General features: G+C 38.6%; 1 protein-coding gene across 5 annotated transcripts in view; it reads right to left on the reverse strand.

The window, feature by feature from the left end:
- Positions 1 to 626: 626 nt before the first annotated feature.
- Positions 627 to 25,237, reverse strand: part of smoc1 (SPARC related modular calcium binding 1) — a 56,623-nt gene continuing 32,012 nt past the window's right edge. For all 5 annotated transcript variants that reach the window (XM_016292591.1, XM_016292590.1, XM_016292589.1 and 2 more), the window contains 6 exons: positions 21,651 to 21,843; positions 20,457 to 20,539; positions 16,674 to 16,779; positions 15,664 to 15,908; positions 14,571 to 14,601; positions 627 to 2,615 (listed from right to left, as the gene is read on the reverse strand). In XM_016292591.1, coding sequence (XP_016148077.1) covers positions 2,576 to 2,615; positions 14,571 to 14,601; positions 15,664 to 15,908; positions 16,674 to 16,779; positions 20,457 to 20,539; positions 21,651 to 21,843 — 698 coding nt within the window. In that variant the 3' untranslated portion in view covers positions 627 to 2,575. The remainder of the gene's footprint in view (positions 2,616 to 14,570; positions 14,602 to 15,663; positions 15,909 to 16,673; positions 16,780 to 20,456; positions 20,540 to 21,650; positions 21,844 to 25,237) is intronic.

The raw sequence follows: 25,237 nt of genomic DNA on the forward strand, positions 1-25,237 counted from the left end.
TAGGTTAATACCTCATGACTTTCTTATCATACGAGTCTTTCATGAAATGTTGCATATTAAACGAATTTTAAAGCAAACAACTCAACAGGTTTAATTTTCACAAGGCATTACAAGCTTCAGATGTTTGCCACTCTTCCAATTTTCTTATGACCTCAGATAACTTGTATAATAATGTGACAAATATCACACAAAGCTATGTGTTCTGACGTTATCCAACACTTTTGAAAAATATGTGCTTACTTGTATTGAATGTGCACTTATATATAATAAAAAGTACTTGCGAGCACACTTTTATGACCATTTTAAAATTGCACTTTGTAATATCAAATGAAAATGTTTACATTAAAGTATACAAATACTTGTCGTGCTTAATTAGAAAATACTAATGTAATATTTTTTGTAACACCATAATGCATTTTCATTTAATTGCAAATGCAATTAAGTGTCCAAAACATTACAGTTAGTTCACACTTAAGTGTATTATTTTAAAGTATATTATCTCCATATGGAGAACTCTTTTTAGAAGTACGCTTAAGTGTTTTTTTTTCTTAAAATGAAAATATATAATTTGAATTACAATGAGCAAAATATGTACATCATCAGAAAAAAAAACAAGCAGACAGTTAGATTTTGCATGTGTGTATTGTCACTCGCTGCCATTTCTACATTATGATGATGCAGATAATCAGAAAATGTTAGAAAAACAAGTAGACAGATTTTTTTTCTTTTGTGTATTGTCACTGACTCTCATTTTTACATTGGGATGAACAGAAAAAAAAGAAAAATATATACATTTTTCTATGATTTGTACTGCCTACTAACAATTTAATCTACGATCTAATCTAATTGAAGTCTTAAGAGTGAATTGAAGAAAAAACAAACAAAACAAAACAAAAAAGCACATATGATAAATATTTACAACTTGACTAATTCAATTTTTAAGCCAAAGTAATGGCTTCCAAGTACATGTCGAAAAGCAAAAACACACACGCAGAAAGATAAAACACTCGCACATATACATACATGAAGGGGGGGGGGGACCAAACGTAAAGAGCCACAAAACAAATATTTCCTAAAGTGGAAATGTATAGTCATCAAAATAAGGGGTAAATTTATTTATATCTACAATTTTCTTGTTTTCTTGCAAGAGTTTGGAAGTTCCACTTTTGGAATCAACAAGAAAGTACCATTATCAAAGCCCAGTCAATGATGACACAGAAGTTAACTTTAATTACAATGTTAAAACAATCAATAAATGTAAATCAATTACCCTTTTCTCATAGTCATTCCTGCAACATAACTATAGTTGATTACCTTTGCTGAGAAACAAATCATTGCTATTGAACACACTCCAGCTAACACAGATGCTTAACAATAAATCACACCAGACAGGACATAAGCTCAGAGAAAAAAATATATATTTTTTTTACACTGAATTATTGTAAGACCTACACAAACCTTCTGATATACACAATCCTTTTCTACCCAGAGAAGAAAATGGAATCCTACAAAAAAAACAACAACATCATTGTGGTAATACCATGGTAAAATACAGTGGCACTGAATGATTACCATGCTATTTACATGTCACTCCCAGGTACCTCAAAGAATACCATAGTACATGTCCAAAAAGTGTATGCAAATACCCTGCTCGGGAAGAATTGATGTATGGAAAGAAGTATTTCTTATGAAAAGCACTTCTAAATTAGATTAGTTCTGTGCACACATCAGTCTACAGCACTTACAACACTAATTGTTACTGCACTATTTGTCATTTTAAGGTTCAAGATTTGATAAAGGCATTACGAAAAAACAACAGCAACAACAGAACACTATGTGAGACACGCCATGTACTTACTGAATAATCCACTTGAAGATAGTAAAGCTAAGTGTTTCGTGACATTTACCATACTAATTTTGCGTGATAGTGTTTTTGACCTCTGACTTCTGAACAAACCACGTGGAACTTACTGCTAATTCTCAGGCGATGGTTATGTGTGCATTACTAGTGTCCTTAGGTGCAGGTCTGAGAGACCGTAGCTAATGTCTGTTGACAGAAACGATTTCGCTCCATTTCTTTTTCACTATCAATGCTCCATTAGATCCGTTGCCAAGGTGAACAAATGAGCAAACATACTGGTTGAGTGGACATTATCAAAAACAAAAGCAAACCGAAGAAGAGGCATTTAAAGACAAGCTAATTTCAAAACAGAATGCATGTTTTTTTTTTAAATGACATTCAAAAATGTCTCATTCAAACACAACTATAATACTGTCTGGATTTAGCGTGGATGTGCTAAAAATGTGGAAGGAAGCAAGTAATCATTCACACTTACAGTCTGTGTTCTCATATCATAGGACATAGTATAGTCATATTAATAAGACGTTTACACAAACACAAAGGACATAATAAAATGTCTAAAAATGGGAGGAGAAAGTGCAAATATTTTGGCTCCATGATATCGTTTTCATCTTTTTTTTTTTTTAAGGAACCTCTTAATAATTTCTCAGAAACCTTCGTTGTACTCTTCCAGCAGTGAACAGATGCCTTCCCACTGTGCTTTGTGCTACTGCCTCATCTTCTGGAACTTTCCGTCTTCAGACCAGACGACCTACTGGAAAACAGACAGTGTGGTGAGATAGGTGAGTGGCAAGGTGTCTCCGCTAAGCTTAGCTGGCCTACAGATGCGGCAAAACACAGCAATAGCGTGACAAGACGGCAGCATTCTTGAGATTATCTGCACTCATGCATGCACACGTTCACATATGTGCACATACATGCACCCTAGATCTTGTGTGCAAACTCTCACACACACACAAAAAATAGGAAGAGAGATATAGGGCAAACAACATGTTGTTTTGGCATTGCGGATGTGTGGGCTTTGTCTGCGAGAAGAACATCTCCAGATGCACCAAACGCATTCAAGATGATATGTTCGATGTCAGCTCCAATAATGCACTGACTTTATTTAAAATATGCAGTACGTATGTGAGCATCCTAATGTGGATGTGAGGATGAGAGGCCATGTTTGTTCTCTTTGCAAACTCATGTGGGAAACAGATCCTTCCCCTGCGGCTGATGTGTACTTTTTTTCTCTACTGCTACCTCCGTCTTGAATTCTCTCACTTATCCATTCTGCCTTTGAGGTTGGGACGTCTGACATTAGACCACAAATCATTAGAGATTTATGCAAATTGCTGCTTTACGGTTTAAAAAAGGTAATTTTCATAACATAAACCCTACATGCGGCACAAAGACAAGAATATTTAGTTCACGCCATGTCCTGTACAGTGAAACATAACAGACTGATGTGCCGTGTAATTGGATCATGATGGCATTGGGAACAGGGACATTTGGTGTCCGCAGTTTGGGCCATAAGACTCCTTTTGGGGCTATCAATCAGTGAGAGTCTGAGGAACTGAGGAGATGGGTAAAGCAGACAGATTGCTTGCAGATGGCTGCTGTGGAAGGGAGTACAAGAGTTCCAGTGAAGAACCCCCTCCTCTTCCCCATGGGGGAAGGGTCTGACAGGCAGAGGGGGGTCCCGGGCCCTGGAGAGTCCATCAGATGTATATGTGTGTGTGAGGTCAACAGCAGGCATTTGGGGGTAGGGAAATGCAGGTGGGCGCTCAATCAAAAGGAATAGACCTGTTGTATCAGCCATAGTGAATTTACTACACACACAAACTTAAGTACAATGTTTACTTCAGTTTTTACACCAAAGTTTAGTTTGTGTACAGCCAAATACGTAGCCTCCAGTGTGATCTTTCTCCAAAACTTATAACTGATAAAAATGTCTTAAAACTGTCGTTAAACTAGAGTTGCAGGTATGTCTTAACCCACTCACATAAGCATCCATCAATGCAAGCATTTATTGTTCCCTTTCGAGGGAACTTCAAACTGCGTCCTCTAGAGGTCGCTTTGGGGAACGTCTTCAGTGTGACCGGTGTCTGAAGCATGCATCTAAACACGACAATAACATTGGCTGGCAACAGCCTATGACGTCATTACCCGGCGCGATCACAGTATAAAAGAGCACCGGCAGAACACGTCATCCTCTTCTTCATCTTCAGGACTGTTTTGTTTGAAGCGTGAATGATTTTTCTTCTTCTAAACGCACTAGTAAGGCGTTTAAGAAGTGTGTGGATCCGTGTCTTCCATCCTTGAGTAAAACCTGAGCCATCTTCTCACCTCCATCCGAGAGTATTAACATCTGCTCTCATCTTCCTCCCCTTAATTCCCCTAAAGTGACGTGACATGTGGCCAAGTATGGTGACCCATACTCGGAATTAGTGCTCTGCATTTATCCCATCCAAAGTGCACACACACACAGCAGTGAACACACACACACACCGTGAACACACACCCGGAGCAGTGGGCAGCCATTTATGCTGCGGCGCCCGGGGAGCAGTTGGGGGTTCGGTGCCTTGCTCAAGGGCACCTCAGTCGTGGTATTGAAGGTGGGCGAGAGCGCTGTACATTTACTCTCCCCACCTACAATCCCTGCCGGTACGAGACTCGAACCCACAACCTTGGGTTACGAGTCCGATTCTCTAACCATTAGGCCACGACTTCCCCTGAAGTCACCCACCTGACCGAGGTTAGGTAGGAGTCTCCTGCGCTCGTATTACAGTCTCTCATGCTGGACCTATGATGTTTTTGGTTCGTTTTTATGTCCCATAGAACTACCTACTGATGGTACAGACCCAAGCGCTCTTCAGACTTCACCTTCAGATTAAATCCATGAGCTTGAGTCATGCGCGGGAGCCGTGGTTGGTGAGTATGATCCATTTCATCAACTCTATTGTTAGTTCATTTGAATTCACTAACTAGTTTTCTCCTCAGCGCTACTTGGACCTGTTACGTTTTTCTGACTTTGTTTTAGGGTGAGCACCTCCCCTGCTGAAGTCAGACCCCCTCGCTGTTGACCGATAGTGGTGATGTTCTCACCCGTCGGTCCTGGATCCAGGCTGGATGTTAGCCCTACATCTTCGACTTCATGCCTACTGGATCACGCAGCCAAGTTGCTGGGCTTCTGCGGGAGCCTCCTTAGCCGTCAGGTCCCCAGTATTACGCTGCGACCTCAGGACTCACGGGTCCTCCATTCAGGTTGAGCATTTTTCGGAGTATAATGCTTCGTGACGTGCTCCCTGAGGAGACAGCTTCAGTTACCCCTTAGTAACAGTGTTTCTAAATCCATGCTTTGGTAAGTGCACACGCTGAGCTTCTGTGCACTTTCTAAATCCACATTGTGGTAAGTGTGCACGCTAAGCTTTCTGCGCACTTTCTAAAATCCTGAATGGTAAGGGTTGTGCACTGTCAGCCTTGTTCCCTTTCTTTGAGTTGGTTTAGGCCCCGGTTTTCACCTTGGGCTCCACTCAACTTATGTATCCCTGTTGATACTTTTCTGAGCAGGGTGTTGATACTTTAAGTAAGCTCATTCAGAACTGGCGGTAGCCCCCTGGGTCACAGGATAGGGTGTGGTTTGGTTTTTAGACACCTGGCCGTATCCCCTCAAGGGAATCTCTTCTTTTTATTCCAAGCCTTTGAGCTCTGCCCTAGGCTCGGGCTTCCCAGGCCAGCCCTTAACAGGTAAGTTGTTTAGGGTATGCAGCTCAGGCCCTTGGCCAGAGGGGATAATGTCACTGACAGCCGTCAAGGCATCCTAGGGGCAACTCCCATGGCAATGGTAGAGTTTGTACTCAGTGCTCGCCGTGGTTTCTGGCATGCACTCCCCTCAGCATGGTGGCATGGGTATACCGTTCCTCAAAGCGACCTCTAGAGGACGCAGTTCGAAGTTCCTTCAGAAGGGAACGTCTCAGGTTACGTATATGTAACCATGGTTCCCTGAGAAGGGAACGAGACACTGTGTCCTCTAGTTTCCTTGACATGCTTTGGACGCAAGCTTCAGACGAAGAAGCGGTTGACGTGTTCTCCCGGCGCCCTTTTATACTGTGATCACGCTGGGTAATGACATCATAGGCTGTCGCCGGCCAATGTTATTGTCGTGTTTAGATGTATGCTTCAGACACTGGTCACGCTAAAGGCGTTCCCCAAAGCGACCTCTAGTGACAGCCGTCAAGGCGTCCTAAGGGCAACTTCCATGGCTATGGTAGACACAGTGTCTCGTTCCCTTCTCAGGGAACCATGGTTACATACATAACCTGAGACGTTTTTGCAGTAGTGTACTGTTCCTTTCTTTTTTTTAACTATGAACATCAGTTTAGGCGAGTGTTGCCACCTTCTAAACTGCCTTATTAGTGCAAATTAAATTTAAGACGTAAACATGAGATGAGTATGAACAGTTTAAAAAAAAAAATCAGTCTGCGCGCGCACAGTATGAATGATGATCAATTTTATATAACACACATTGTACGCATACCCTAGCACCTATAACAATTACCAACTTTTTTTTTTATTTTTGGTTGAAACCACAAGCTTAAGGATTAAATTTATTTTCAAGAGATCTATATTTATTATTATTCTTATTTTTTTTACTGGCTGAAATCAATCAATAATTAAAGTGGTCAAAATATAAAATATATCTACTGTGGAAGCCTCAGGACTGAAATGTTTGTCCAATCAATGCATTTGATCCTATAGGATGTCCTACCTCTCTGTCAAACTATGTATTTGCATACCTCTGCGCAGCCAATAGCGAGAGTTTGGGGAGGGGCTAATTAGCTGGCTGAGCCCGAGTGTGTTTAACTGGTGTGGAAAAAGAAACTCAGATTCCATTACAGAAGCACAAGCAAAATTTGAAGACTTGCCAAAATGCACAGAGAAAGACAATGGGGTAAATCAAGGGTAAACACTGGCAGTGTTTTTACAAGATGGAGGAATTTTATGTAATGTTTGGGTTTCAATTGATATTACATACTTGCACAATTTCTTCTGGACAGGTAAGCTAAACTTAAAGCTAATAGTATTCATAACATGTTGGACCTTTTATTGAAAGTATTCTACTTTTACCTGTCACTTGTATAGACCTGTAAGAGCTGTGGTGGTAATGTTTGAGTTTTGGGCTAATAATGCATACAATTTTATTATTGAGCAAATATATAAACAATCAGTGCTTCATTATGATATTTTCAGTCAGATTTGGCAGGACATTTCAGATTTACATCATTTGTCCTTGTATGTCCTAAGGTAAAGAATAGAAGGCCTGGCTACTATGGCATGAAATGCAGTATGCTACTTACTTGCTCAAACAACACATTTATCATCTTTCTTATTGATGGCAGTGGGTCTTGAAGTGGAGTGACAGACCTGCCATAAAACAGTGCAAATAAGTTGCAATTATGCTTTAACCACAGGTGGTGATAGAGAAGCCAAAGCTTTAACTTCCTTAACTACATTTTTCAGTAGCATAATAACAACGCTAGTTTTTCAGTAGCAAGCTACTTTGTCCAACAACTATTACAATGAAAACCATGATTTGCTTTTAATGTCAGAATGAATTGTGCCATAGCTTTACAGGAGACTAAGGTATTGCACACAATCTTAAACGGTGTTTTCTCTGGAAAGTCTGGTTCATTCTAGTGAATCAGTTTGCATATGTAAATTAACCAGTGAAAATGATTTATAATTTCAAAACCCTGCAGAATATACTTAGCAGCAAAACTATTAACCAAAAATTATCAAAAAGTTGGGTAAATGTGGCTGCTTACCTCTATGTTTTCTGTATGCTACCTTTACCTCCATTCCTTTCAAACATAGCTAGTATTTGCGTGGTCTCAACTTTTATAGCTAATGGCGTTGAGGGGGCGGTTTTGGGGCAAATCTTGTTTTTTCTTGTTTGTCCGTTAGAGTGGAGAATTATTTTAGCTCTCAGTGTCTGTGTACTCATTCTCCTCAAAAGCCCAATTCCCTTCGGTAATTAACAGGCACCAGAAAAAGGGTCCACTTTGGCCTCTACTCTTTCAGAGTGGTAAAGTGATGAAATGACTGTGCCATTAAGGACACAAAGCCTCTCCCTGCTCACCCCCGTCCCCCTCATCTGATAAAGGCCAGGGAAACCAGATCCAGTTTGTCTGAGAGCTGCCTTACCTGACTGCTGATCTCTGATTAGGCCGAACATTGGAGACCTGGAACGGTAGACTAGTGCCCGATGGCAGAAAAGGTGTGCAACAAGGTATTACCGATGCTGATTCAAAAAATGATTTCTACAACATTAAGAAGGGTACTACAAATATTCTGCAAAAATCAGGGTTATATACAGAACATAGTGGTTTCCAATAATGTGGAAAAATAATTAACAAGATTGATGGATTTTCTGATGGAAAATGGCAATTTTTTTCTTCTTACATACTCTCAGATTTGCAACCTGCATTTTTGGATCACAACCCATTAGTTGAGAAAAAAAAAATACTGAGCAATGCAAAACAGAGGAAATTGAAAGCAAATGCTATATAATCTGAATATACAATAAACCTAAGTTAGACTTGTGCTTGTATACAAAAGGCTACAGAAAAGGAGGACACTTTTAAAAAAAGCGAGGGCGATTCACTCCCAGTCAGTGCCAAACTTCCCAAGCAAGCAGTCTGCTTCCTTTTTTACATACTCCATAGAAAACATCACCATGATGTCATCCATAATTATCGTAAATGACTAACATGCAACAAATCAGTGTGTCTGCAACATTCTCCAAGCCAGTTGCTTAAAGCTTCTTGTTCACGAGGCTAATGGCATGCACACACAAAGCCTCTTTCTTACACCAGAAATAAGAGTCGAGAGCGAGTCGAGCCTCACGTCTGGTGTCAAAATTAAAGCAAACAAACTGACATTTTCCACCTCACTAAATCTTCTTCAGTCTGACATTTACCTTTTGTCCATCTTACAGCAACTGGGCATTTTTACCACTGAATGCTTGAAAACAATTCAGCAGCATGCATGCTATCTTAAATATGCTTCTAAAACACTTTAAACTGCATTAATGAGAGGAAGTACCAAAATAAGTGTTACAATGCACTGGTAGAATCTGTAGAAATGTGCAGAGCAGGTGGGTCCCATATAGTGATATTAGTCCTTAAACAATTAGCCTGGAAGGATGGCCCACCCTTGCTTTAAGAGCGCTCTTAATTTCCAACAAAGACATAAAAGCTAAGCTGCGCATTACAGGCTAATAATTAGTGCATTCGGTTCTTGCATATAATGAAAAGAATGCCTGTACAATAGATTTCACACTTTTTTTTTTATGTGAGACCTCACTAAAGTAACTCCAAGCAAATACACTTTAACTGTCTTCATTTTCCAGCCAGAAAAGGATGAAGTGAGTCAATGCAACTTGGTAGTGTCTTTTTCTGTCACAAGTTTGAGGCGTAAGTTGGTGCTTCAACTAGCAATTATAGTGTCTGTGTTTGAGAGGTCTAGTGCTGACCATTCAAAGGAGCCAATGGTTTTAAAAAGCTGAAAAGAAAGAACTTGAATAACTTGAAAATTGAAGAACATGATTGTTTGTCTTTGCAATGGAGCTAGTTTACACTTTGTTTGGTAATGTATTGCAATGGAAGAAGAAGAAGAAGAAGAAGAAGAAGAAACGCACAGAAAACTAACTTAAATTTTATCAGTCTGCTTTACTTGTCTTAGCTGGTATGGTTTGGCCGGTTTTGGACACTGTTGAGCTGAAGGCCAACTTGGACTGCATGAATGACCAACTAGACCACCCTAAAGGCCCCGATATACTTCAAACGGAATAGAAGAACAAACTGATATGACGTAATTTATAACAAAATCAGGCTGAAACGAAGTTCGTTTTGAGTTCGTTTCGGCAGTTTGAAACAGCTCACCAAAGCGAACTTTCTGGGGGAGTTCGGTTTGGCTCCTAAACACCTTTGAGCTTCCATTGGTTCGTGGTGGTTACGCAATCGGTGGGTGTGTTCTGAAACCCCACCTTCTTTGACGTGCGATTTTTCCCCCCGGTTCGTTTCTCATTCAACGGAGGTCAGGCAGGAGAACAACATCTCCTAGTCACTAGCAACATGAACACACTGGAGTGTCGAATAGCTGAGCTGGCACAAATATATCCACACCTGTACGATCGCTCGCGGAGAGACTTTAAAGATTCAGAGAAGGCATTTAATTTCTAGAAAGAAATTGCAACGAAGCTTGGTGTCGAAGACCCGGAGTTATGCAAAAAGTGACGTAGAGAATCATTCCAGACAAGTTTTCCAAAGCCATGAAAAGAATGAAAGGAAAGAGTAAAGATATAAGGTAGCAAGTACCAAATACATGTGTTTCAAATAAATGTTACACCATACTGCTGCTGCTGTTGTTCTTTCAATAAGCGAATTTAAAGGGTATACAATAAATTAAATGCCAAACGAACATACAATAATAAACCTTTGTTTTTATCAAAAGTAAATCATGACACCACATAAAATATAAAAATATGTACTAATTTATCCAGTTTAATAAAATAAATGAACACTAATAAAATAAAGTAACAAACTGACTCCAATATTTTTTTCCACATCATGCTAAAGTTTTCAGACTATGAGCCATCACACTTCCTATAAAGGACTGATTATGGAAATGGAATGGTTCTTTTGCATTGCAAACATGATACTTGACTCTGAACTGCTGCCAATCATTATTCTTTTGTCTATAATATTCTGACCATTGGTGCCTGTCTCACACCTAGATTGCCTACACTTCATCGTTGTTGTGTTTAGGGCATACGTGCGAGTAGCGTGACACACATTTAATCTAAACCCCACCTCCAGCAGTGCGGGGGTGTCGGAATGTTCGGAAACAGTATACCGTCGCTCAGCCTTTTCAAACTTCTTTTTGCCCACAAACGAAGAACGAAAACAAACTTCGTTTGAAGTATATCAGGCCCTTAAGCCAGCAAAGACCAGAAAACTAGCTTAGGTTTTACATGATTTCTACCAGGGACAATGTCTACAACTAATGTGGCTACTGTACACTCTTAAAATAAAGGTGCTTCAAAAGGTTCTTCAAGCGATGCCATAGAAGAACCATTTTTAGTTCCACAAAGAACCATTCAGTCAAAGGTTCTTTAAAGAACCATCTCTTTATTACCTTTTTATAATCTCAAGAACCTTTTTTCACCACAAAGAACCTTTTGTGAAACAGAAAGGTTCTTCAGATGTTGAAGGTTCTTTATGGAACCATTTAGACAAAAAGGTTCTTCTATGGCATCGTGAAGCACCTTTATTTTTAAGAGTGTACAAGTTTTCTCTGATTTCCTTGTTCTAAATATAATAAACTTACATTTACATCCAATTATATGTTAAATTGCCTTTGTGCAAAATTGACTTTCTGATATTTTCAAATAAGGACAAACCCATAAGTAATGCAAGTTTTGCGTTTGCTGCACTGGGGAAAACGCACACATTAAACAGCACACACATCTGAAGAGCCACAATAAACCATGTGCTTATGCGATTGTCTGAAGCACTTAATATAAAGCATCATCATGTTTTAGGTAGCTTGGTTCTTGCACCTTTCCTGCAGCAGATCACAGCTTTTGATTTCATTTATAGCAAGAAATTAGTATAGTATTAAGTAAATATTGATGCTGATCATTCGACTGATATGGTGCCTCAGAAGCCTGTCCGAAATCAGTTTAATGATGTACCATTGTGCTCAAACCCTGGCTGTGAAGTCGTTGCCCGTTTGGGCAGAGAAGAAACAAGTCAGCTGCTATAATGAGACTGGCAGAATTACACAATGATGCTTCAGTCATAAAGTGTACGATAAAATGTAAGTAGCTAAATTACTAAACATTTAATATTTGACAGCTGTTTAACTATAGAAATGTTAAACGACCGACATCAATCAGGGATTGGGAACTAATAAAGATTGTCTAATTTTGCTATTTTGAACTGAAACATTACATTTCTGTAAAAATTCATGTAATTAAATTCAATTAATTCGTCAATGTAATTTGTCAATGTGACATGATAAGAAATATTAACAGTTATTTTTAGCACAATAGGCATAAGATTAATAATGAATGTGAACATATTGTTGATGAATTTAATAAACGCCATCAGTAATTCACTTGTGTAAGAAAACCTGTTTTATAAAGTAAAGAGCACTATCAACATTTTTAAGACATAATTCTGGTGTCTCGTTTGCAGTAACTGCAAGTACAGTATTGTAACTAAATAAATTGTTACAATTTGTCAAACATTCATTGTCAAACAGCCACAGCCAGATTAAGAAAATGTCTATTGGCTCTGATTGCGTCATAGATATTTTGGCAGCGCATGGTCCCAAATTGCAACTACATCAGACTCATCAATTTTAATTCCAGTACACTTAAGCGACAAGACATAAAACTGTCTTTTTGGAGAAGCTAGGCCCAATTCATCAACCCTCGAGTGTGTACACAGGAGGGGGGTGTTGAAAAGCAAACTCTTTGGCTGTGGGTAGGAGAAGCCCCCTCAGCTCTCCAAACAAAACAGCTGTTTATCTTGGCAGTGCTAGTCACGGTCCACTGGGCATGACTTTCTGCCCGCTCCCGGCCACTGTTTTTAGGTTGAAGTGGGCAGCGCCAGGGTAAACACATGAGCTCAGCCCTCGCTGGGACCTTGGTGGGTCTCTGCTAGGCTACCAGAACCCACAAGCCAGGGTAAACAGCAGCTACTCAACTAATAACAAGGGAATCCCACTGGTCGGAGAGCGAGCTGGCGAGAAACAGTGCTAGTGGGCTAGCGAGCCTGTCATCAAACGCTAAACACCTAACTACGAGCAAAACATTATGGCTGGCAAAAACAGACCAAAGTCAGATGGTGAGCATGAAGGAGAGAGAGAGTGACTTGTCATCGTGCTATGAGACAGAACATCTCTGCTTTCTGCTCTGCGTCTCTGTCTCTGACACGGTAAAAAACAAACAAAAAAAAACACGAGTGAGACTGTCTCAGTCTCAGAGCGATTACAGTTGCAATCATTTCAAATAAACAGTCGTGCTTCCAAATAAGTGCGTTTTTTTTTTCTGTGGCTCTAAAGAAAATATCACCGAAGACTACCACTAATCAAATGTGAAGTAAATGGTGCCACAAAGTCTTATTCAAACCAGTTATAAAGTTGCGCATGACTTCTGAGCGTCTACACACAGGAGCCCAATGAATTAAACCTCACGCTGTAATTTAGCTAAGAGAAAAAGGTGGGTCTGGACACACAGAATTATAGCATTTAGATAAATAATTTCTCCCCTTAAGTTCCACTTTAGAGAACCACAAACCAGAGGAGGCCGATATGGAGAAGCACATCAGGACTAATATTAAAACCACACTTTCCTTCTCATAACCCAGTAATATACAGCGAAGTCATGACAGCGCTATATTTTTTTGCGATATAAAACGGAAAAGAGAAAAAAAGCCTGGGGTCGTGACTCCTGGTGGTTATTTTGGAAACTGTATTCTCCTACTAGATTTAAGAGGTTGGAAACATTTTACAGTCCTACTAATGCACTTGTCATTGCTTATCTATGAAGTAAAACAAACGATGTGTTCAAGGAGAAGCGAGTAACTCCAAACCTGCAACTTTTGTCCAACAAAAGCCATTAGACGGGATGTCTTCTTGTAATAAGTAACATAAGTAGCTAGTCTTTTGGACGGTGATGGAGTGGCAGAACTTCTGGTGCAGCTAATGATGGGATGGAGCATTATTTTAACTCGATCAGCGGAGGATCAGGTGGATTTTGGGCTGCCGCACCATCCGGCCTAGTTATCTGAGGGTAGAAGTTGCTTCCAACTCAAGGGTCAAGTTTTGGCTGTTTAACATGGCCCACTTAGCTAATCTAACCACTCCATTCTGGGGGCAAAAATAAAATTTATTTAGACCTTTTATAGTATATTTATATAGAATCAGCTCAGGATAGTCAGTAGTCAAAAGCTTTTCAGTATATCAAAATCCTGAAAATGTTTGTTAGTCTCACTAATAAGGAAGTTGAGATGGAAAAATTTGCATCAAGACGATAATTAACCTTTTAATTAAAACAACTGTTGATGAAAATATAGTGGAAAATAATATTGCATTAGATTACAAATGCTTGTTTGTTACCAAATAATACATATAATTTTTGCACTTTCTTGTCAACTAAAAAAGAAAAGAAAAATAAATCTAGAACTAAGTGCATATGAGCAAAGATCCATATTTTCCTCACTCAGATGATCGCCGTTCAGGCTCTAGGGGTTGAATGTAAAATTTCCACTACATTACTCTCCATAATTATGTCACTTTCTTTGTATCTACTGTTTTTTTGCCCTTGATTATTCTCCGAGAATAGTTCCCTTCTGACTCAATTACACACAGCACCCTGACTACAGTGTAAAACTATGATTAAAGTAATCATCTATTGAATTTAGCTCACAAAGAATACATGCGCACACAAAAGCAGACACAATGTGGGTGGCCATAAGGATGCATCATTCGTGCCATCTCCATCATAAAAGGGCAAGGCATATATTGTTCACTACAATGCTTGCACTCTATTCATATTGTTAATATATTATAATTTCTGCTCTCTGCAACTGCTGAGGCAAATGTTAGTGCGAAAGCAATTAGTCAAGCCTTACTGAACAAATTTGTCCCTTGCCTTGTCCCCTGACTGCTGCTTGTAGTGCTACCTGCAAATAAGAAGAACATACAAGAAACATGTTAATAATAAGAAAAGAATCTGACTAACATGTTTTCCCGAAATTTTTCCAGTAGATAGGAACTACTGACTCTTACAAAAATATCACTGTGTCAGTATTTGACTCATGTTGTACAGTCACTGCTGTTTGGGGTTTGAGAATGTACACTAAGCCCGTTTCCACAGAGAGAAAAAAAGGATAATTGTGACATAAGTGTGTATAAAGAACACTGAGGTATAAAATTACAGTTGTGACATTTAAAGTCACATTGTGAGTTATAAAGTCATATTGTTTGACAAAGTCACAGTTATGAGAAATTAAGTTGCAATTTGCAAGATATACTATTACATTGTAATAAATAAAGCCCCATTGTTGATTTAAAGTCGTATGGTTTCACATAAAGTAGCAAATATGACAAATTAAGTCATAATTTGAAATAATAAATACACATTGCGAAATATGAAGTCACATTTTGAGATATAAAGTTGCAATTATGAGAAATAAAGTAGCAATAAACTGTTTTCAACTCTGAGTCTGAAATGGGATTGTATATTTAGCAGAAACCGAAAGAAAGTTCATGACTTTCTCCAATCTTATGGAAACTTACTGTTAAGAAATTGTGCATTAAGAATATGCATCAATCATGTAACACATACATAATACATTGTGATTTGGCTGGTGTCAGTTTGACGCCAAAAAGACACAACGTTACGGTTTTGGATAACAGTCATATTTGTAAAAATGTACATTTGTATATTGTGATGATGTAATAATAATAATGTTGTAAAGATATGCTTTAATAATATGGGTCTACTGGGTTTTGAATTAAAACTAGAAAAAAAAGGAAACTGGTTGGAAGTTGGTAGGAACACCAACTTTCATTGTGTATTCAATGAAACAGGAAGTGTCAAGGGAAATTAAGTAACTTCCGTAATAACGTCACAAAATGTGGTTCCACCAAAGCACAACACCACCACTCCAGCTCCTTTAGAGTGCCAAATCTAATCCATCACCTGTTTTTATATCTTAAATGCATTAAAAAAAACTGCACACCCTCTTTATTGACTCCTAGGCATCCTTTGAGTTCTTGAAGGGAGATGGTCTTGTCCTTGTTAAGGTCGCAGTAGTCGGTGAACTTGCGGGCGCATCGTTTAGGTTTGGCTTTCTTCTTCACATAGCGCTTGAAGGGCTTCATCTCCTTCTTGTTGATATTGTGACTGTCGTTATTATCCAGCTGGGCAAAGTACCAATGAACCACCCGTTCCTCCAGTGTGTGGCTTGGGTCAGGCTCAACAAACCTGGAGCAGAAACAATCCCAGTTGGAGGGGTATACTGTATAGTACTTTCAAAGCATATTTTCCATTTAAGATTTTTTGTTGCTGCTTGATTAATTTGAAAGAGAGAGAAGACAGATAGCAAATGGCTAGGAGAAGAGATACAGATTCTTCTCCTAGAGATATAGACAGTACTATACTTGGGCAGTTTCAAATTTATTTTATGAAATATTAAATATCATGAATGAATGAATAAAATGAAAATTAAATTTTCATAGAATTATATTGTGTTCAGACTCAGAACTCATAGGATCCTTGGCCACATATAGGCACTAGAATATCAGAGAGACATGGGAAGTTGTGTGGGGGGGTCAAGCCTAATTCATCATTGTGCTGGGACATTTTGTATAAAAAAAGTTTGAGTAATGTATTATGTATATAATCTAGTTAATCAATGCTGGTCCTATTAAGACTAGACTTGTCTTTGGCTCATGTCTTGAAAGAATGACAGCGTTTTAATGCAATATTTAAATAATAATAATACAAAATAATAACATTTAAAAAATAAGGTCACAATGTTCTGAGAAAAATCTCAAAATGAAAATTCCATCGATTTCTAAGCACTTAAAAAGCTACTCCTCAATCAAGCCATTTCTCAGAATATTGTTTCTTATAATATTTATTCTAATAACATTACAATTTTCTTAAAATTATACACATTTATAAAACATAATTTTTGCTGTTAGACGACAAATTTGTAAATAATACATTAGTTTATTAAACTCTTACCTCCCACCACCAGAGGGGGTTGGTGAGTTGATAGCCTGCACCATGTCAGTAGTAAGGGCATCCAACAGGCTGGTTATGAATTCCACTTTCTTTCCCTCTGGACATCCTGTAACATTTAAAGAAAGTCTGGTATAACCACAAGCATTCCCATTTAGGCTTGCAGAAGAGATATTTCAACATTAAAATATTCTCAGACCAACTTGTTTTCAACTATGCTCACAGTTAGCGAGGGAAGTATTAAGCCGTCCCAATGAAAAACAACATAACGCAATATGGTTGTATTTCTAATATAAGTCACATTTGATCTCGGTCTTAACATGTTAGCAGTTCAAATACCCATGCATAATCAACATAATATGCAGAGCAAAAGATGTTAGCATTTCCAAATGCTTGAGTGCACGTGTGAAATGTAAAGTAGCAAATAAGGTAGAGCGACAAGGTGACGAGGGCACTTTCACAGACCACCGCAGCCCTGTTAACTTTTATGACACATTGCTGAACACCTTGGGTAGCACATTTTTAACTGTCCCAGATGCTTGACTGCAACGGTGTGCTCGACTTGGGTCAATGTTTCGGCCTTAATTGTGTCTCTTAAAGAGCAACTTAAAACAGGAGTATGCAATAAAATCATCTCAGTTTACATTTTCACTTTGGTTCATTTTCCCAAGCCGTACCTTCTACCTCAGTTCCACTAACTTTCTTGATTTTGCTGGCTCAAGGCAGTATGGGAGGTGGGGCCCTGTGGCTCACCAGGTGACTCCAATTAGTATCTGTATGGTTTGGACAAGTGTGATGATGTACCGGCTCAGTGCTTCTCAGCCCAAGTGTTAAGTCAGAACATATGGAATCAGACTCATCTTGACAAACTTCCCATACTGTTTTCGGCACATGTAGACTTCATAAAGACAGCTTGTTGGAAGCCCTGATGTAGATTAGCCCTGAGTTTGTTTGTTTGCACTAGCATGATGCTACAAGGTAGGTCTTGTAATGGAATTTGGCCTGTGGAAATGGTTGTACATCTATCCAAAAGTAATTTTTTCTCCATTCCCGTGTTGAAAGGATGAAACCAAGATTCTTTGTTTTGGTGCCAGGTAGCACTCAAGTAGAGTACATAAAAATAATTTCACTGAAGTCCCCCGGGCATTGACAGCACCTCTCGGCCCCCTGCTGCTGTCCTCCCCAGTGGTCCACACCGTCGTAAACTACACCACACATCTGTTGCCCAGTCAGGAGCCATGTTTTACTCTGTAAACTTACCAGATGGGGAATTAAAAAGGAGTTACAATGAAATTCTAAATGAAAGGGAAAGAAGCGAGAAACCTAGGAACGAACTGGAATGAGCAAAAGCCTAATATTTCAAGGGAAAACAACCTTTAAATGCTAACATGTGGTGCTGCATGTTCTTGTACTTGATCCTGTAACCATTTGTCAAACATTATTAGCATGCATACAAGGAACGTTTTGGACTTTTTGTAAGCAAAATAATCAAGTGGAATTTGGCCTGTGGAAATGGTTGTACATCTATCCAAAAGTAATTTTTTCTCCATTCCCGTGTTGAAAGGATGAAACCAAGATTCTTTGTTTTGGTGCCAGGTAGCACTCAAGTAGAGTACATAAAAATAATTTCACTGAAGTCCCCCGGGCACTGACAGCACCTCTCGGCCCCCTGCTGCTGTCCTCCCCAGTGGTCCACACCGTCGTAAACTACACCACACATCTGTTGCCCAGTCAGGAGCCATGTTTTACTCTGTAAACTTACCAGATGGGGAATTAAAAAGGAGTTACAATGAAATTCTAAATGAAAGGGAAAGAAGCGAGAAACCTAGGAACGAACTGGAATGAGCAAAAGCCTAATATTTCAAGGGAAAACAACCTTTAAATGCTAACATGTGGTGCTGCATGTTCTTGTACTTGATCCTGTAACCATTTGTCAAACATTATTAGCATGCATACAAGGAACGTTTTGGACTTTTTGTAAGCAAAATAATCAAGAAAATGAAAACATTCAATAAAACACCTATTTAAGTCCAGAGAAACATATTAGCAATATCATTCATTATTGCACATACAACAAAATAATCAATAGGCTTTAGCTAGATCACAGAAATGAATCACAATTTGCTACTTGCTAGTCAGTTTCAGGGAGAAGGATATTCTCATTCTAAATAGCATTTAAAATGAACAAAAATCTGTATTTTTGGTCTATGGTCCTGGAAAAGGAATATGAAATAGTGAAAAAGTTAGCCAACTAGATGTAGTTTACAAATGACCTCAAAGCTAGCCTATAGTTAATAAAGCTAATAAATGACTGGTACGCTGTATTAACTAGCAATTGGAAAAGGAATCAAAATATTTTAGAAACAATATGGTATTCTCATTCTAAATAGCATTTAAAATGAACAAAAATCTGTATTTTTGGTCTATGGTCTTGGAAAAGGAATATGAAATATGAAATAGTGAAAAAGTTAGCCAACTAGATGTAGTTTACAAATGACCTCAAAGCTAGCCTATAGTTAATAAAGCTAATAAATGACTGGTATGCTGTATTAACTAGCAATTGGAAAAGGAATCAAAATATTTTAGAAACAATATGTATATAAACAGAAGAATGAGTGACAAACTACTGTAATTGGACAGTTAGTCCACTGATACATTATACACTATGGACTTAAACTATGCTTTATATACTGTACTGTATCATATTTAGATGGCTAGTTTGTCATCCAGCATCGAGTCTGATTATTAAATCTACGTTATTAAAGCTATTAAGTTCATTAAGTGAACTTAGGGCGTGTCCGAATCCACTTTTGCTAGTTTAACGACGGAAAAAAAAACGTCGCATGGCCCAAAAGGTTTGTACCTATTCTCTTAATGAGCCATGGGTGTGTTTTGGGCATAACGTACAATAAACCAATCGGAGTCTCATCTCCCATTCCCTTTAAAAGCCAGTTGTGATGCACCATGTTGGATTATTTACATAAGCATCGGCACGCCAGGCGCATGGCCCAAAAGGTTTGTACCTATTCTCTTAATGAGCCATGGGTGTGTTTTGGGCATAACGTACAATAAACCAATCAGAGTCTCATCTCCCATTCCCTTTAAAAGCCAGTTGTGATGCACCATGTTGGATTATTTACATAAGCATCTACTGAATAGCATCTATATCATTTCCTGAACCAATCTCCAGAGAGGAAACGGATCTGCTCGTGTGCGAGGTTAAAGCGTACACAATAATAATCTTTTACATTGTAATCCTTTCATTTTTAATATCTGGCATGTGTCTACTGCTGTGCGTCCCTGTGTGTATAATAAGCAGAGTGTGTACGCTATGCGCATTTTGCACCTGTAGTGCATAATACGAACATGCCCATAAAATAAATACTGCATCATTGACTTTAGACCTGGTTTTAGTTGGCAGATTCAGTGGCAGAATCGTTTTCAGTTGCACCTGAATGCACCTGAACACACCTCGTTTTCAGACCAGCACGCCCATGGGCAAACAGATGGGTGCAAGTGCATTTGCTATTTAAACAACATGGCGCTGGACATGAAAATGATAACTGCGTCTTGAGCCGCGCTTAGCGCTGCATTGCGCTGGGTGCATGATAGGGCCCTTTGATTTTTTTCGGTTAAATGAGTGCATCATCTGGGTATTGAAGTACACTTCTTGTTGGAATTTTCGATGTGAACTTGTGTTGACTTACACAGTTTATACTTCCAATTGGTGTAGAATAGTGTGCAGGTATGCAAATTGGGACACAACATATCAAGTGTTCGACTCACCCGTCAGATCTCTGTCTCTAAAAGGATCTTCCATTTCTGAGTCTCGAGAACGAGCCGCACTGTCACATTCTGGTTTCTTATACCTGATGGAGAACACAAACACGAGGCACTTAGTTACAACGTTTATAAAATTATCCACTTTTTTTTTCAATACAAAGCCATATCTGGATGCCAGAATATCACACAGACTTTGGACTCTTATGGATTCTTCTGACTTGAGTCCATAGGCAACCAACAAGGCACAACCTCTTATAAAATGCTTAGAAATGTGCTTACAACCACTAAGAACACCATGGTGACCCCATTGTATCAACGTTTTGGACACCAAAGAAGTTGACTTGGAAACCAAATCTTCATGAACAAGCACATTTTCTTCATTATTTGTGAGTAGAGATTGCAGAGCCTGGCATTCACTGTAACAAGTCCTCAAAAAAACAAAACAAAGAGAATGCAGCCATACAAGTCCTGTCTCGGTTAACACAGCTATCCAAACAAATGAAGAAATGACAAACTCCAAGTATTCGATTTCATTGTTTGATTAGATTTGGTTCACTGGTTTTTATTACACAAAATTGCACTCAAAACTGAGTGAGACAGACATAAGAATGCATGACACTGCAGCCTCACACAAGAACACCCCAAAAAAGTCTCGGATTTAACGGAAATGACCAGAACATCTATCCAAAAGATCAAGCTGTCTCAGCATGGTACAGAGGCAGCGTGGGCTCAGTGCCTGAATGCAAACTGCAAATTTCGTTCAGCTAGAACCAGTTGGCTAAACCTTCTCAATAATTCCAAAGCAAAAAAAGAGAGCAATTGACACATTCAGAGCACATCTCCTAAAGTGGAAAATAAATCAGGGCTCGTAATGGGTAGAAACACATCAGGACGTGTCACGCTTTCAATTTGAGTCCTTTCTAAACAAAATTCAGCACTGACAGCTTCGCTCATGGAAAAATAAAAACTTTGTGGTTTGGAGGGAAAGCCAATTGTCATAACGTTCCACAACTAAACTAATCAGTCGCAATGGATTGTATCACTGATGATTGCACTACTTAAAGCATTTTGAGATGTTTAGAGCATGCAAGCTCATCCAGAAACATGTCGTAGAAATAATGAAGTTATAACAGGCACAGGCAGCGCTAATGGTACCATTACAAAATTTTTCAGAAGAACAAAATTACTCTGTCTTACCTTGCAGAGGTTCCAGGTATGGGTCTCCCAGTGTCCACCAGCACACACCAGCAGTAACCAGTGGACTGGTGGCACTGGACCGGCTTGTAGAGGCCCTGCAGGCCACAGTCAGGGATGAAGATGGCTTCCCGCGGGTTCTGCCGAGCCTCATCTTGAGCGGTCTGCCTCTCCTGGTCACAAGAGGGAACTTTCTCTAAAACCATGAGAAACACACTCAATACACAGAAATAACTCATATCAGGTAGTATACTTCAAATACAGCTTACCATTCTTTCACTATTCTTTAACTCTTTCCCCGCCAGCATTTTTGATAATGTTCACAAAACGTTCATGGTTCCCAGAATATTTTGTTGTATGAATTTCTGAACATGCAATATGTCAAAAGAAAGAACAGAGCCTCTGGTTTTAAACAAAATAAATTCTAGCTTTATGCATTTTTTAAATCAACTCTTGAATATGGGCAAGTGTCATCAAATGTTTTTATTAAATTAAAACAAAAAGCTGAGAAAATCGTGTTTTTGTCAAAGACTGTGTCCGCTTCGGAATCAGATCGATGATCAAAACATAGATGGTGTAGATCAATTCCATTAACATCCCCAAAGCTTGCACAGTCCTAAACCACTTTCTGGGTTGACATTTAATGCAGTAATGTTAGGCAGTTTTGACTTATATTCTGTTTAATGTTCAGTGATGATCACTTTATTTTACGTATGCATCTGCTTACATACGTGACTACTTGTTTCTGCCTCTTCGCATTGTTTTGATCTGGGGATTCAAAACTCATAAGATGTGCCTCCTGCAGTATAATAGTGAAAATTATGTCAATGGCGGGGCAATAACAGTTTTTAAATCTATAGTCCATCAATATTAAGCAAGTACAAGGTACCACAGTCACTAAGCAAAAACAGAGACACCACATGGAAACTTTCCAATTATGAGAGGAATAGCATGAGACATGGCAACTGTCAAAATCAATGTAATTCCAGTCTTTCTGTTAGAGATATCAACAGATAAAACTTGTAAGAATAGTCATGTACCTTTCTGGCATCCTTTTGTGATTGCCCCTAGTGGTCAATATTGGCAACATCCTTTTAGCTGCAATAAAACTCACCAAATTTGTTAAAATTAACAGAGGCACAATTGACTTAAACACTTTCAAGAGACATCTTCCCTTTTCTGAAGTTCTCTGAGCCATTAGGATTCAATTTGCCTGTATTTATTAACACAAAGGACACTTGAGAGATGTTCTTTTAAATGCTTTAACGCCTTGTCTCATAAATCTCTATTTATGCTGAAATCCATTTAGTACGTTGCTCACTTGTAGTGCACTGTGCCAAGTATAACAGCACCACATGTTGAGGCTAATCCAGCTAGCGGGGTGCTGAAGAGCTTTTTAGCACTACTGATTCGTGTCATTTTTAATCAGATGTTTAGTGAATATCGTGCTGCAAGAACATTCATCAGAACTGCCGTTCCCCTCGGCACAACAGCTTGGGACACTCAAGTTGTTAATTATTAGATTGCACAGATGCATAAGCTATACAAAAAAGTATCTTTTCTTTCTTCTTCCTCAATTTGATGTCTTATATTTGTAATGTTAAAAAAGGGCTGTGAATTGAATAAAAATATAACCAATTCAATTAAGTTACACAGAGAATCCCCAAATAAATGTTGACTCAACATTGACGCATTTTTACTTAAAAAAAATAAAAGATATATATGACAAGTATTTTTTCTAATAAAGTGAGTAATTATAACCATTTGACAAGTTATTTTTTTTAACCATTTAATAAAACAAATTTGTAAATTACCAGATTACATTTTCTGATTATCATTAGTTAACAACTGTTATAGAACATAGTGTTAAAAAAGGCAACTTTTCAATATAAGACTAACCTATGCTCATTGGAAATACATACCTCTACCTACATTTTTTCAAAACTCCAAAACCGTACCTTTACAACAATTCTAAAACATTTTTAATACATTATACATTAAAAAAAAATTAATACATTAATGTTATGCATCACATAACCAGCTCCATACACCATGTATAGCTATTCTTACATAGTAAACTTGCTCAGTAGATCACTGTGTACAACAACAGCTTTTGTATCCCACGTAAGGTTGCAAAGGGGTGGAACATTTCCAGTATATTTCCGGAAACTTTCCAAAAATCCCTGGAATATTCCAAAACAATCCTGGAAAGTTTCCAAAATTTCTGGAATATTTCCGAAATTTACTGGAAATGTTCCACTTTTTTGCAACCCTAATCCCACGTTTGCTTTCGTTACCACTATTGTTTAGGTTTAGGGTAAGGTTTAGTGTAGGTGGTACTTTTTTTCAAATGTAATAGAGCATTTACATTTTAGGGACACTCACTGGACATTTCATTCTCAAACTACCGCAATACATAACAACAACTGATGCAATAAAATGTAGCCTGATCCACATTCATCTGTTTCAGATAAAACTGAATGTGCTTTAACGTCACTCACAGGACATTTCACTTTAAAAGTGTCACAAAATGTGCAAAAAAGCGTAATACCATTCTGCAGAAATGTTGCCACAAGCACATATTTCCAATGATTCTGGACTGGAAATAACAATCTTCACATAAATAGGAAGTGAAAAATGGATCCTTCATCAAATGTGTTATTTTTAATGCATTAAACAGTCCATATTAATTGATTATGTACTGAGATTGGACAAGGTCTAGAGAGTAAGATAATTAAGTCAGGGTTCGTCTGAACCTCAAAATGAAAACCATGAGCTACAACCCTGTTCAGTGTAACCAAATCCTGCTGTTTTTGCTTTTGTCTTCATTATAAATAGTTCTGGTAAGAGGACTGACAGCGTTGGCGTGATCGGGAACAAGGCTTGGGGTGTTTTAAGTGGAACCTGACTGCAAAGACAAGGAACGGGGGAGAGTTAGCCATCAGAGTATAAATATGTCCTCTTTTTCAGAGATGGGCTCACAATCCGCACTCAAGTGTTCACGGCAGAGTCCATGACTCCTGCGCTTCCCGCCAAGGTTCCTTCATATCTAAATTATTTAGCACTGTTTATTGTAGCGAGGGTATACTGGCGCCAAGCAGCTGGGATTCCCAAAAGAAAATTGTTTTTTACTCTCTCTCTCTCGCCCTAATACAATAAAACTGGACAGAAAAGGATGGACAGTCTCAGATCCCATTTAATCCTATTTACGTCACGTTTTTGTCATGCATTCATTTTTGTTTTTTAAATCTGCACGTAAAACTTAATCTGACCCTCCTCTCTTTTCGGAATACAGTCATTTTTATGCATTCTGTCCCTTGTTGTTCCAAGAAGTGAGTTGCATGAGTTCTGTTTAAACAAACAGACATAAGTGAGAGTACAGCCGAGGTGAGACCTCATTGCTCATTGTTCGTCAGAATGCTTTGCTGTGGTTCCCTCTGTGTTTACAGGCTGGTATTGATTAGTTTATGCGTGGTATGTTGTAGGTAAACTCTGCTGATTTCCTCACTATCACGCTGAAAATCAGAGCCTCATGCCTTTCATCGTGCCAAGATCTGGCCAAACAAAATAGCTTGAAACTCAAACTTATC

This window comes from Sinocyclocheilus grahami, unplaced genomic scaffold (genome assembly GCF_001515645.1).
Source record: "Sinocyclocheilus grahami isolate Dianchi unplaced genomic scaffold, SAMN03320097.WGS_v1.1 scaffold288.1, whole genome shotgun sequence".
NCBI lineage: Eukaryota > Metazoa > Chordata > Actinopteri > Cypriniformes > Cyprinidae > Sinocyclocheilus > Sinocyclocheilus grahami.